This window comes from Crocodylus siamensis, chromosome 11, assembly GCF_052110815.1.
Source record: "Crocodylus siamensis isolate JL-2025a chromosome 11, ASM5211081v1, whole genome shotgun sequence".
NCBI lineage: Eukaryota > Metazoa > Chordata > Crocodylia > Crocodylidae > Crocodylus > Crocodylus siamensis.
The window spans coordinates 63629849-63643503 of NC_143405.1; the positions used below are offsets into that span (position 1 = coordinate 63629849).

The 13655-nt window shown below is 42.2% G+C and overlaps 1 protein-coding gene across 7 annotated transcripts in view; it reads right to left on the reverse strand.

Moving 5' to 3' along the window:
- Positions 1-13655, reverse strand: part of ATXN7 (ataxin 7) — a 104091-nt gene that overhangs the window by 4224 nt on the left and 86212 nt on the right. For all 7 annotated transcript variants that reach the window (XM_090021187.1, XM_090021183.1, XM_090021184.1 and 4 more), the window contains 7 exons: positions 11426-11678; positions 10178-10440; positions 9592-9674; positions 7476-7741; positions 5503-5701; positions 4270-4391; positions 1784-2732 (listed from right to left, as the gene is read on the reverse strand). In XM_090021187.1, coding sequence (XP_089877313.1) covers positions 1784-2732; positions 4270-4391; positions 5503-5701; positions 7476-7741; positions 9592-9674; positions 10178-10440; positions 11426-11678 — 2135 coding nt within the window. The remainder of the gene's footprint in view (positions 1-1783; positions 2733-4269; positions 4392-5502; positions 5702-7475; positions 7742-9591; positions 9675-10177; positions 10441-11425; positions 11679-13655) is intronic.

Below are 13655 nucleotides of genomic sequence, written 5' to 3' on the forward strand. Positions count from 1 at the left end.
TACAGCTACCACCTTCTAGAGCTCTTCTCAGGGGAGAACCGGCATCCTACTCCAAACCCCCATAAACACCAAATGCGACTGAAGGTAAAGCATCTTCCCCCATTTACAGTGCATGGTCGAAATTAAAACGGTCAGGAAAAGGCAAAAAACGAGGCCTCTGCAACAATGAGAGCTCAGCTAAATATCCATGGATGGGAGTTTCTTCCTGCTGTCTGGTAAGTATGCTTGCCAGTGTACAACAGGAAAGACAAATCTGTTCTTCTGGAAGCAAGCGAGAATTCAGAGATCTTTCTAAAATAAACTTCACTGAGCTACCATCACTTCAGTTTTATGAGCTTCCAAAGTAAAGCCAAAAAAAAAAAATGAACAGAAATGTGTTTAGTACTGGAGGAAACTAGAGAACTTCCTCAATATTTCAATATGCCACAAAACATACTAAGAGCAATAACCTTATGTTGGCAGGGAGATAAATCTTCTCCATTTCTATCTCCTTTTTTAAATTCCTCTAGTTTCTTTTCCTTCAAGCAATCTTCCAGCCCACTTCTCATATTTTTGTTAAAACAGCCATACCATATTTTTCCTCAATTATTTTCCATTTTTCCTTCTCAAGATCCTATTATGTCTTGCAAAGTAGTGTTTACCAGTATATTAGTTCTGTTTTAGGAAATAACTGCAAAAGTGGCAGCATACTCAGGAGACCTGCTCTCTTCGTGGTATTCCCCATCATTTCTGCTCCTTCTGTTGACTGAGGCTTTGCTCGTGTTAGACATGTAATTTATGGAGCTCTAGGAGAGGAGCTGTATCTAACTTACCTGTTCGAATCAGCACCATTAACTAGGTTCACATTTATAGCATGCTATTTGTTCTGGAAGACAAAGGGTGCATCTACATATGTGCAGCCAGCATGTACCAATAAACTGTAGCACAGTTTCTGCTAGAGTTTATTTCTCCTGCGTGCAGCATTTACATGTGTGCCCAAGACCACAGCATGTCGAGCCAAGGCAGAGCAGCCCCAGGCTGGCAGGGAGCCAGGGGGGTCAGCCTGCCAGCCCAGAGCTGCTCCGCCACGGTTCAACATGCTGCAGAGGAGCTGGCTGGGGCATGAGGGTGCTTCCAGTACGGGGCTAGCCAGCATGCAGCCCCCGCTACTGTAGCACCCTTGTTTGTGCCTTCACTAGCCCCAGTCACCATCTACACATCTGTTTTGGCACATGCAACTATTCTGCTGTAGGACACTACTTATCCCAGACAGTACTATCCACCAGCAGAGTTAGTTAATTTACTGTGCCCTAATACAGGTGCACGTGTAGACAGTGACGCTTTACTGCAGAGCTAATATGTCAGCTCCGCAGTAAAGCACACGTGTAGATGCACCCAGAATGAACCCAACAGGATTTCTTGGTTTTAAATACGCTCAACTCAGTTTACAGGGCTGGCACTCAGAAAAAAGTATTACTAAACATCTGAGTGGATTTCACCTGGTAATGATTGATGCAATACCTGAGGAATCCAAGGTGTTATTTTTTTCTAACATTACTTGTCAGAGTAAAGCCACACTTCAAGAAAACAGATCAACCGTGAAAATAAATTCACTGTGAAAAACATTTAAAATTATGAAACTCTAATAAGAAACTGCATGCCCCCTTTTAGTGAAAGGGTGTCAAGCTAACTGGAAGCAAGAGGTCACCAATGACAGCCTGCAGACGCTAGTGCGAGCCTGCAGATCCTAGAGCTAACCTCGTTCCTTAACTGAAGGAAACACCACCTGTACAGAGTTTCATACCTGATGAAGAAGTGAATTGTTCATCAGTCCTTGTGTCCCTGCGATTGCACCGGTGTGTTTTGCATGAACGTTGTTCACCGGGGGCAATTTGGCAACCTTGTTTGCTTTGCTGCTGCTGTTGATGCTGCTGGAACCAGGTGAGCACTTTCTTTTCTTTCCTATGAATTTATCTAGGGAAGTATGCGAATGTGAAAAACCGCTGTGTGAATTGACAGTCAGTTCACTGGACTGGTGAACAAATGGCCCTAAGGAAAGAGTGGAGTCACTGCTGTTCATCATCACACTCATTCTTTTAATTGATTCTGCAGGGCTTCCGGTAGGAGGGCCCCTCCCTGACTGGTCGTGTTTGAGACTAACCGAGTTAGCTTTACTCGTCATGCAATTGAGGCCGACGCTATGGGACGAAGATGTCACAGACGAATGATAAGAGGTCCCAGAGTTTCCAGAGTTAACCACACAGTTTTTCCTAAAGGACTCTGTGGAATGAGAAGAAGGTGCCAGCAGTGCGGAGCTGTTTTTACGTTTCTTTCCTGAGCCGCCGCTGCTACTGTTGCTACTGGTGCTGTTACAGTCGGCGCTGCTAGCAGAAGATTCCTTAGGTTTAAAAGACTTGCTGGATTTCAATTTCTGAGGTTTGCTGGGCATAGGTGAAGGTATCGAGGAAAGCACTGTAGGTGTCGAAGGGGACGAAGACACTTGTCTTGATTGCATACTGCAGACAGGATCCACTGCACCCAAGGTAGAAGGATTGGCATTTAGTGTAGTTCCATGGGATGGTACCGATTTACTGTTAAGAGACACACAGGAAGGAGAAACCAACGCTGGCGATGACATAACTGTGCTGGGCAAAAGGAAACCTGATACACTGACATACTGTGAAGTAGGCATAGAGTTTGTCCGATGTGGGGCACGAACAGATGCTGTGTTACCAGATGCTGGGGGAATTTTCCTGAGAAAGAAAATAAAGACCATTGGTTTTTGTTTTGGGGATTTCTTCCCTTGATACCAGGGTATTTACGTTTTGCTGCACTTGAATAATTAGCATTTGGCAAGGGTGATATATATTAAAACATTTTGGTAAACTGATTATGTTGCATACAAGTAAAACAGAGATTAATAGTCCTGTCCCTTTGACAGACTGAGTACACAATGAATACACAGTATACCTTTAACTGGAGTTCTCCAACTATTACTACCTAATTCTTGTAGCTCAGATTTTCCAGTGTGCTCAGTATTGGCATCACTCAGCTCAGTCAGATGAGTGAAAACTTTACCAGTGTAACAGGGACAGAGGGAGGGCAACACTGAGCACTTCTGGAAAATTATACCTCCTTTGGGATCCTGCACCATTTCACAAGACAGAGAAGCTGTTCTTTGTGGATTAATCCTGTAGAAAGTTACCCCCATCTGGTCTCCACTTGACTTTTCCAATTCTGCCCAGGATGCCAGTGGAAAGACCTTTTCACCCCAAAATGCCTCAGACAGGAAATAACCCATTGGACTTAAGGAGCTATTATTAAATTCAAATCACCTAGTAATTGGTATGTACCACAAAAACATACTGCAAAGGGAAACTGAACTGGAAGCTACAAACAAACTTAACAGTTTAAATTATTAATAAAGTCAGTCTGACAAATGAACAAAACAGTAAGAATTAGAGATGTAGCAGGAAGCAATGCCTGGATGTAATTTAGAAAAAACAGATTCAAAGACTCTAGACAAAGGATCAAATTAAAGCAAACTAACAAGGGCAGGTAAGGGAAAGCTGAATCAGAATGGGCTTAGCCCTGTTTCACTCAGGGCAAAGCTGCCGTGGTTTAGCTCTCACTTACAGTGGGGTAATTGCGGTTACCATGGAACAGCTGGTGTGTGGAAAGTCCCTGCCTGCTGTTTGCTTGCTTTAATTTGATCACCAGTCCATATCAAACCTTAATATTTGAGGATGAATGACTTTAAGGGTTTGATACTGCTGTAATTTTGCAAATTTGCTCAGTTCCACATTTCAGCTCCACATCCAACAAGAAGACAATGATCATATTGCAGTAAAAAGGTTCCAGCTATTCACATCTCAGCACAAGAATACAGAGGCCGGAGGGCCTTTGGATGCAGTTTTCTGGAGTTATATATCTATATCTATCTCTATATCTATCTCTATATCTATCTATCTCTCTCTCTCTCTCTAAATATCTAGATATAGATATCTATAGCTATATATCTAGAGAGAGAGAGAGAGATTCTTCTGGTGAGTGCAGCTCAACCCTCCTCGTCTCCTTCCAGGTGACAGATAAAATGGGGCTTTTGCTCCCATTACAGTGCCAGTGGTAGGTTTTCATTGAGAACAGCTGATGTGGAGGTTCTGCTTTTTATTCTGAAAAGCTCTTTTAATAAATTATCACAATAGGAAAGAGGAAAAACAAAATCCTTTCAAGCTTTATCTGATTCTGTAATATCAAGGAAAATTTAAAAAATCTGCCATTTCTACTTACTTCCACATCTGTGAATTAAGATGTTTCTCCACCATGCAGTTAAGCGCACATCGAATGTGATTCCATCGCTTGTCAAACACGTAATAACCTCTTCCAATTTGCCGACTACCAAATGTGCAAAACTGAAAATACAGATGGGCATTGACATTTTCTAATTCAATAGGAACCGTCTGAATAAGTTACTGCTCTTAATTCAGATCAATAATGTTAATAAAACAGGAAGTACACAGAAAATAAGTTTAAGGACTTTCTCAAGTGTCACATAGCAGAAGATAAAATAAGTTAGACAGATATTAAGACTTTGATCCCCAACGTCTAACAAGTTTGCTGAATGCCTGGGCTGTGTGGAACCATGTTCTGCGCAGGGGATGCTGTCACTTTTCTGGTTGGTAGGAGCACTCACCTGGGAGCCCCCTTTTTCAACGGAGTGGGATGACAATTTGCTTGGAATCTGATTTTGTTGCAGAGACTGCAGTAAGGTCTCTGGTTTTGGCCAGGTCTTGGGGAGAAAGACCAGAGGAGGCTGAGTTTTGGGGGGGAAGATTGTGTTTGTAGGAGAGGCTCCTATTCTGGTAAACTGTGTTCAGCATCAGCTTCAGTTTAATAGTCACTCTCTCTTGTTTTAAAAAAAAAGGGGGCAACTGGGGTAGGACAGGGACCTCTCATATACATTTTCTATGCTACATACAGCAAAACAGACAAAGTGCTGTTAGCCTACAGTAAGAAATGATTATAGCTGTCATTTAATATTCATTATTTAATGTTCCCATTAAAGGATCTAAACATTACAAAATCGCCAATATTTTAGTAAATCCTTCCGCTGTGATTTGGTTGCATAAGGACACTTGTACCAGCTTTTATTTTCACACAAAAAATAGAGCATGAACCTAGAATTAAAAATGTTGAGATATTATCTAGAAGTATTTTTAAAAATACCAGTGCTGGCACATCCCTGTGCTGTGCCTATCTTTTAATTTAAAAAAAAAGTTAGAACAAGTCCCATTTATGTCTCCAGTACTTTGCAGAGGTTTAATTTATGGTACAATGGAGGGGCCTCTAAATCTACCAAACCAGATTAAACTCTCATGGCCAACTTTGCAACAAACTAAATTTTCTTTGGGCATGAGGACATTTTAGTGAACTCAACAGAAAACACAACTAAAAACTCCTAGTGACGTGCTTAGGAATTCAGAAACAATGAAAGACTGAGCAATGGTTGTTCTCGAGACCTACCGCAGCTGGTTGAGGATGACGACCTGAATAATGACAATCCAGTTTTTCAACGGGCTCTTCTTTTTCATCACATTCCCCCTCATCGCTGGATAACCGAGAAGCTGGCTCAGTTGCAGGCAAGGGAGGGTGTGGAGATTCGTGGACTGACAGAGAGTCACTAGGGGTATTCCCACTATGCTGGGCTAGGCAGCCTGGAGGCCTGGATGGAGGTAAGTAATTTAGAAGGTATTAACAGAGCAAAGACCGCCTTCATAGGTGCTATATTTAGGCCTGGAGTTCTTGCTAACATAGAAAGGTACCAAAAGGTTTCCCAGATTTTCTGTTCTGTCGCATTAACAGCATTCTTATAAAACAAACCTAATACGCAATTCCCCAACAAGGAATAACCGTACCTACATTGCAGCTGGGGAAAGGAAGGTGCACAGAAAGATTAAGGTGTTTGTTGAGGTCACAGAGCGATTCAGGAGCACAAGCAGAAATAAAAACATCCCAGCTCCCAATCTGTCTCTTATCCCTACTATAGTGTATGTTTAGCCTACAGACTGAAAAAAGGCTGGGCCCTAGTCCAGGGTACTCCCTTGTCCACACTTAAAAGTAAATGATGCTCATTAATTAGAGAGAGCAGCTTCCTTTCAACTTCTGCACTTTATTAAATAAAGCTTGTTATTTTGTTACTGAGAGCACCTTATGCCTCGAAATTTCAGCCTTGAAATTGCTGGGACCCAGTCAGTTCAGGGCTGCTATTAACTTTAAATTAACCAATTATGCATCTAATGCAGGGGAGGGCAAAGTCCAGACTGCGCCTGCAGCAGACCATCTCCCAGCAGCCCCTGCTCACGTCGCTCTGGCCAGTTTCCACAGAAACCCCAGTAGCCACGGTGCTGTCGGGGCCAGGGTTTCCATGGAGATTAGCCCCAGCAGCACTGGCAGAGCAAGTAGCTGTGCGGGGAGCTGCTCTGGGGCTGGGATCTTGCAGCGGTGGCAGTGTAGCACGGAGCTGGAGCAGAGTTGAGCTCCTTGGGCAGGGGCGTACAAGCAGAAGATCTGCCCTGGCTTCAGACCAGGCTGTCACTACTACAAGAGCCCAGCCCCAGCCCTGGAGCAGCTGCCTGCCCAGCCGCATGTGCCCTGCCAGTGCTGTTGGGGCTGGTGTCTGTGGAAACCCTGGCCCCGTGCTGTCATGGCACCACTGCTTCTGGAGTCTCCATGGAAACCGGCTGCAGCAACATGGGAAGGGGCTGCTGGGAAATGGAGTCCGGCCACCGGCCAGATTCACCATTTTGCCCATCCCCGACCTGAAGAGACTGGTTACACAGCAGACAGTGGGGCCAAAAAGCGCTTGCTTGCAAAAGTGGTTTATGCATTTAACTGATATCCACAAAACCAATGACTTCTCTAATGTAAGCAAGAGACAAAAAATAAGGATCTGCATTAGGTGAATAATGCACTTACCTACTCTACCTTTCTTGTCTCCTTTCCAAAACACATGAAACACTGATCATAATCTCACAGGATCATGGCCTCTGCTACACTATGCAGAGATGATTCTCACATGCTGAAGTTAAACTGAACCCTTTGTAAATTCAGTCAACTTCTCTCACATGCATTTTCCCTTTCCACTTGATTCCCAATCATAAATTTCATAGACATTAGGCCTGGAAGGGACCTTGTGAGATCATCATCAAGTGTGTCCCACTTTGCTGCATCACCAATACAGAGTAACTGCTATATAAACAGAGCTGCTGGCTTTCACCGACTCAGGTCAGCATTTACCCCTTGCAACATCAAGCAAAAACTCCTGAAAGATGACTAGGAGACAAAGCTCCCCATGACCAAGCAGTCATCAGACTTACAATAAGAGTCCTCACACTGCTAATAAAACCACAAATCCAAGACCCACCCCCCTGCCACCAACCTGTCAGCCTGCTCCCCAGAATAACTGCGCACCTCAAGGAGATGCAGACTTTACTCACCTTGGAAGACTGGGGGGCTGAGGTTTGGGTTTATTGGGTACTGAGGGCTTTGATTCTGTAGGAGGAACTCCATGAGAATTTTGGTGCAGCTCCTGGGAAGTTTTAGAAGGTGAGGGATGTGGTTCCCTGAGAGGGGGCATCTGCTGATGATGATCCGGATGTCGAAGCATATCCTTTTCCCTGGTTTTGCTTTTGTGCTCAGCTAACAACAGATCGAATCTCTTTCTTCGACCCTGTACAGCCCTCCGCTGGGTTAAGGAATGTGTCTGCAAACCCAGACACAAGTCATTAAACTAAGACAATTAGGTTGGTAGAAAAATAAACACTTAAATGTGAATTGAACGATGCTAGCACGGAGAAAACGGAGACATTCAAAATTTGGCAAATACACAGTCATGGCTCCTATAAAAAATTCTAAGATGGCCAAATGGATGAGTTGATAAGCCCTCAGTGATTAAAAGGGTCAGTATAATATAAAAAGCGGTAGAAAAATCTAAGAAGGCTTAAACTTGAATATCAAGCCCTTTTAATGTCTCTTTTACATTATCAATCCATGGATACTACCTAAAATAATTTATTTTTAAATATGAAATAAAAAACACTTCTCTCTCAAAATAAAAAATGCCTGGGATTACTGAACAAAGTGTAAAATAGGACTTTTAGTAAAGGATGCTAAAAATAATAAATGGGAAAACTTATTATCATTATATAAACTAACATAATGTGAAAAGGTTGCTATACTGAAATAAGTTATTAAATCCACAAAGACATCTAGCAGGAATTTCAGTTAGACAGAACCTTATCCAAGTCACAAAATTCAGAGGGAGAGGTGGTATGTCAGCTTTTCTATTCCTTGGAAAAATCCTAAAATGCTCTATGAAATGAAATATAAGTGAAGGAGAATAAGTGAAGGACTGCATTTACCTTGTATGTGACAGTCATACTGAAGGCCTTACTCTCATACAGGTCAAGAGTTCAGTGTTTTTATTTTTAAAAGGCAAAAAAGGACTATTTTCATATTTTCAGAAATTACTGCAAGGCTGTAAAAACTATTTTTGAGGGAGCAAACCAAGTGGAAGACATTTCTCTGGATTGCTCTTACTTTCTTTGGAGCTTTTTGCTTACTCTTTCAAAAACCTGAAACTTTTCTTGTTTAATTGGAAAGTGATGACATTGTGCTCTATGATTCCAAGGAAGCACTAACTTCACGGATTCACTCCTTGTGGTCCTTAATATCAACGACATTTTCCTTGGCTCTGTGGGTGTTTTATCTGCTGGGCAGCTGACAGGGCAGGATCACTAAATACTACACGATCACAAATACTAACGCATCTCTTTAGTCTCTCTCAGAGTGAGCTTTTTTCAAAATTGTGTTTTTTGTTAAAGGACATTCTGCGTTAGACTGTAACTATTAAAGATAATTTTGCATACAGAGTTTGACCTACAAACAGACTCTTCCGTTATAGACTTTTCTGCAGATTCAGTTCTCACTGACCAGAAGCAGTAACCAAACTATTAGTCCACTGAGATGAATAATTTGGGTTGATATAACCTACCTTCCTAAAGTCTGCTACAAACTTTCTTTTCCCTGGGGAAAAAGTTTGTTTTGCTTGGGTCCCAAATAAGCAATGACTATATTATTAATTGGGGGGGGCGGGGAGAAGGGGGGGGATTTTTTTAAATTGACATATATGAGAGAGAGAATAATCCCTAGCAAGAACACCAAACAATTTCAATGTAAGTAAAATTGAGGCTTGACCTCTTTACATGAAGTATACACAGCAGTCTTTTAAAAAATAAAAGCGAGCCGAGCCCAACAATAAATCTATGCAGTGGGAACTTCATCAAACCGTCCTGACTGATGCTCAGGGCAAACTTCTGAACAATACAAATCCTTCAAGTTTTTGTGACAGTATCTTTTATGGCCTTTCATGAACTAAAATCTTTGGAAAATATACTGATTATGGAGACCTCCTACTTTCTCTTGCTGTCTTATCATAGGGGGTCACTATCAGTGGCTGTTGCTGAAGTTTAGCTGTGGGTCTTCCATCATGATGTTCAGAAACTTGTATTTAATACGTTACACCCTAATCTGGTTCTGAGAAAGGTGTCCTACCTTGCATGTCAAAGACCTTGTACAGGGTTTCTTGGTTTCCACATCAATGACTCCACAGTATATATCAGGATCAAATTCTCTCTCTGTCAAAAGTACATAAATACTTCACTATTGTGAAACCAGAGCTTTATAAAAACATTTTTCTTAAAAAAAGAACATTGCTCATGATTTTAATCATAACACACAGCTGCACCTAAAAGTTCACAAACGCAACCCACACAATGCAGTGACACTAGTAGTACTCCATTACTGAATTAACACTCCCCTTAGCCCCCTTAACAATATCCCCCCCTTTTTTTTCTTTGCTTGTTTCCAATTTACCAAAACTTAGGTTGGGAAGGCAGACACTTAGTAACTGTAATACATTAAGTATATATTTTACATTAACAAGATTTCAACTTAGTAGTGTGCCTTTAAGAATGAGACGGGCCAAAGGAAACCATTTAAAACTAACCCCGTTTGTCTGGTTTACTCTTGACACTGTCATTCAGTCCACAGACTACCCGTTTTAATTCACAGCATGTCTGACTAGGTCTTTTTGTGTGCAGAAAAACAACAATACAGTAAATAATATTTTAAAGATTACCTGACAATCTTTTATGTAAAAATTTCCTATTATTCGTACTATCTTCTGGTTTCTTTTCCAAAAATGGAGGCACAGAGAGAAGACCTTTACCATTCAGTATCTGTCCAGGGGAAGGCAAGGGTGGCTTTGGTATTGAGGGACAATTAAGGCCAGTCTTTATTGAGGAACTCACAGTAGTAGAACAAGTTGGACCAACAGCAGTTTTCAATAGTGCACCATCTATCTTTGGATGCATCTTTTCCACTTTGACAGATGGAGTCATGCTGTTATTTGTGGAAAATTAAGGGGAAAAAACCCATTAGCAAAGACCTGAAGCAGCACAAGGCATGTAATACATTACATGTATTCTGCTGTGTGCACAGTTCTGCTGTGTGAACTGCTTTACTCTTTTTCCCCCCACGTTTACATGATAAAACCCGTCTATTTGATTTTTTGTGGCTATTTTCTCATGTCAGTGATTTGATGAAAATGTAACTCTCCTGCAGTCTTTACACCACCTCCTCAGTAATGTTCCTAAAGCTTCAGCACAAACTTCAGACTCTGTGGTTTAACTACACAGAGAAATGGGTATTTGGTAATTATACGCCGTGTCTATGCCACAGACTTACCACACCCAGCAGCTCCAGCCTCAGACGTGCTGAGCTGCTCCACAGAGGTGGGATCCTGAACTGGAAGCAGTATAACCCTATCTTGGCAGGACTGCAGGCTGACTAATTAGCATGAACCAGAATTGTCACTTGGTAGTGCTAATTAACCCACCCATGACACCCTTACACTAAAGTAGTGTCGGCCGCACGGCAGGAGGCAGCTGAGTGCAGCGATGTGGTGTGCCTGTGAGCACCCATGCAGGGCATGGTAATGACATGCCACACAGCAGTCGGAGCAGCCTGGCAAGGAGGCACTGTTCTGGCCGCTGCAAATTATAATGCCAGTTCTGCAACCCAATGTATGCAGGCAAACCCCTAGACCTGGCAAAGTCCCACTGAAATCAGACCAGAGACCAGCCCAGAGGACTGTGGGTTATATTAGAAAGGTTCATTGATTCAAAAGTTGCAGCTACATCTGGGCAGGATTTATCCATGAATAAGACTAAAGGTTTTCCTGCATGAAACAGCTGAAAAGGATCTAGAAGATCAAAACGCATTTCATCTTCCAAAACCTGAAGCACAAAACTGCTAAAATGCTGCTGTTGCAACAATGTCTGAGCAAATGATCCCACTTATGTTCTTCCCCAAAGAAAAGACTTACATTTTATCATGGGGAACTTTGCTGTGATGTACCGGATGCATTAATCTATTATTTCCACTGATCGGCAGCTTGTCTTTGGGCGATTTCAGCAACTTGGAATTGGATGATGCTGCTGCACTGGTACCTCCACCAGATGAACGACTGCTCCCACTTCCGCTGCTTCCTTTGCTTTTTGAAGACAGGGATGAAATGAGGGAAAACACTGAAGAGGGAGGGGTCAAAGGTGGCTTGCTGGAGGAGCTGTGTCTTCTTTCTGAAATGAAGAAGGGTGAATGCAGAAACAATTCCTACATACTCAATGCTGGTATTTGTGCCAATTAAAAGTTTCTTTTGTTGGTCTGAAAAGTTTCTTTTGTTGCAAGCCCTGGAGGATGACAGCTGCAGACACCTGCAGTCTGTCACAGGAACCCCTCTTGGCTTTGTGAAGAGCGTTCCTCAATACCTTATCTCCTTACAGATACTCCAAAACTACTGTCCGTCCAAGAACGAAACCCCAAGCAAACAACTATCCCTATACTGGCTAACCTTAAGTAGTGAATTTCCCCAGGAAAAATAAAAGTTGTTCCTAATGGTCAAAATAGTCATCAAACATCCATTGCATAGTTCGTCCACTGCCTACTGCCATGCAGATCTGGAACACCCTCAAGAGTCGGACCTCACTTCTTGACTTGTATTCTACTTTTCCTACGAGCACTGCTATTTCCCTTTCATAATCTGACCAGACCAGTTATGGCAGAATTGTGTTACAGAATCAGATCGTGGGCTCAACTCAGACGCTGGGGTAAAAAAAATGGCACAGGGATATTTGCTTTGTTTGTAAGCACGGCTAGGCAAGCACCAGACAGGTCCCCCATAACAAACCTTCCAGAAAATAAATGACTAAATTTACGAAGTTCAATCATAGAATATTAATATCATTAATTCAGGGAAACTTTTAGCTATACTGCAGTTCTACATTAGTTAAATTTGATTAATGCTTCAAACGTATCTGCATCAGAAGAGTAGTTGTTAGTACCGGTGTTCATGTGCCTGACAACTCCTTGACGTGGCCAGGTCCATCTGTAAATGCACATGTTAATCAACAGTTCACTCAGCTGCCCAACTCTTGTGGTTCCTACAGAACATGGGAAATCAGCTATCTAACTCATTCTGATGATCCTGGAAATCCAGGAAGGGCGGCTATCAGACTACGGAGCTGGTGAAGGGAACCGAGATCTAGGGAGTGGTGGAAGAACAGGTCAGCAATATCGTGTTCTCAGCTGAGACTGTTGACAGTGCTTTAAACCCACCAATATAGCCATTTCTGTCCCAGAAATGGTGCACAAGGAACTGATAAACCCCATGCAGCTTGCAGGCAGCACTGTCCACTGAGTCTTGACAAAAGTGCAACCAATTCCCTTACCTGCTGGGTATTCACCATGCTCGAGTACTCTAAACCAACTGCATGACAGTCCTTCATGTGCTGGGGAACACGAAATACCCTATGGATATTCTGCTAATTCAAAGCAGGAAAGAAAAAAATCCTTCCCAGCCCCAAAATACATCAATTTAACTCAAACAGTGACCAATCCAAAAATCTTTCAGCCAGTCAGGACAAGAATGTAGCTTATTACAAGGAGTCATGCATGAAGCTAGTGCCAATTTTGCCAGCCATGCTACCTCCCCACACCTGTCCCCTCCAAATGTCAGCAGGAGAGTCAGGGGAGAAGTTGCCATAAAGAAAGGAGTCAAATCCTTCCACCCCACTGCAAGACAGCATCCTCACACATATGGAAACTGAAATTTTAGATATGCACATCAGCTTTGAAAAGAAGTATTTACAGCATGAAAGATGGAGGCTAGATCAGGAACCCGAACTCACAATATGTCACTCATTCACCAAGCGCTCCTAAATTGTCATTCTGGGTCTGCATCCCTGTGAAATGGGTATAATTACCTATGGCATTCACAGCCTAACCTTTGTTAGACTTGAATAAACAAATACAAGAAGTTTTGAGATCTGTGGATGAAATAGCCAACAATAATATGAAACAATATCCACCACTCACTCTCTTAATAATGGCTGCTTTACAGTGATATAGGAGGTTCATGGTAATGAGTTACCTTAATCCTTTATGATGCCCAATATTAATAATTTATTATATTTACAGAGCTAGGTGCTGCACCAGTTTTCCAGTGAACTGTGCGCATCCTATATCCAAGTAAATGGCTGAGCTTCTAATATGACAAA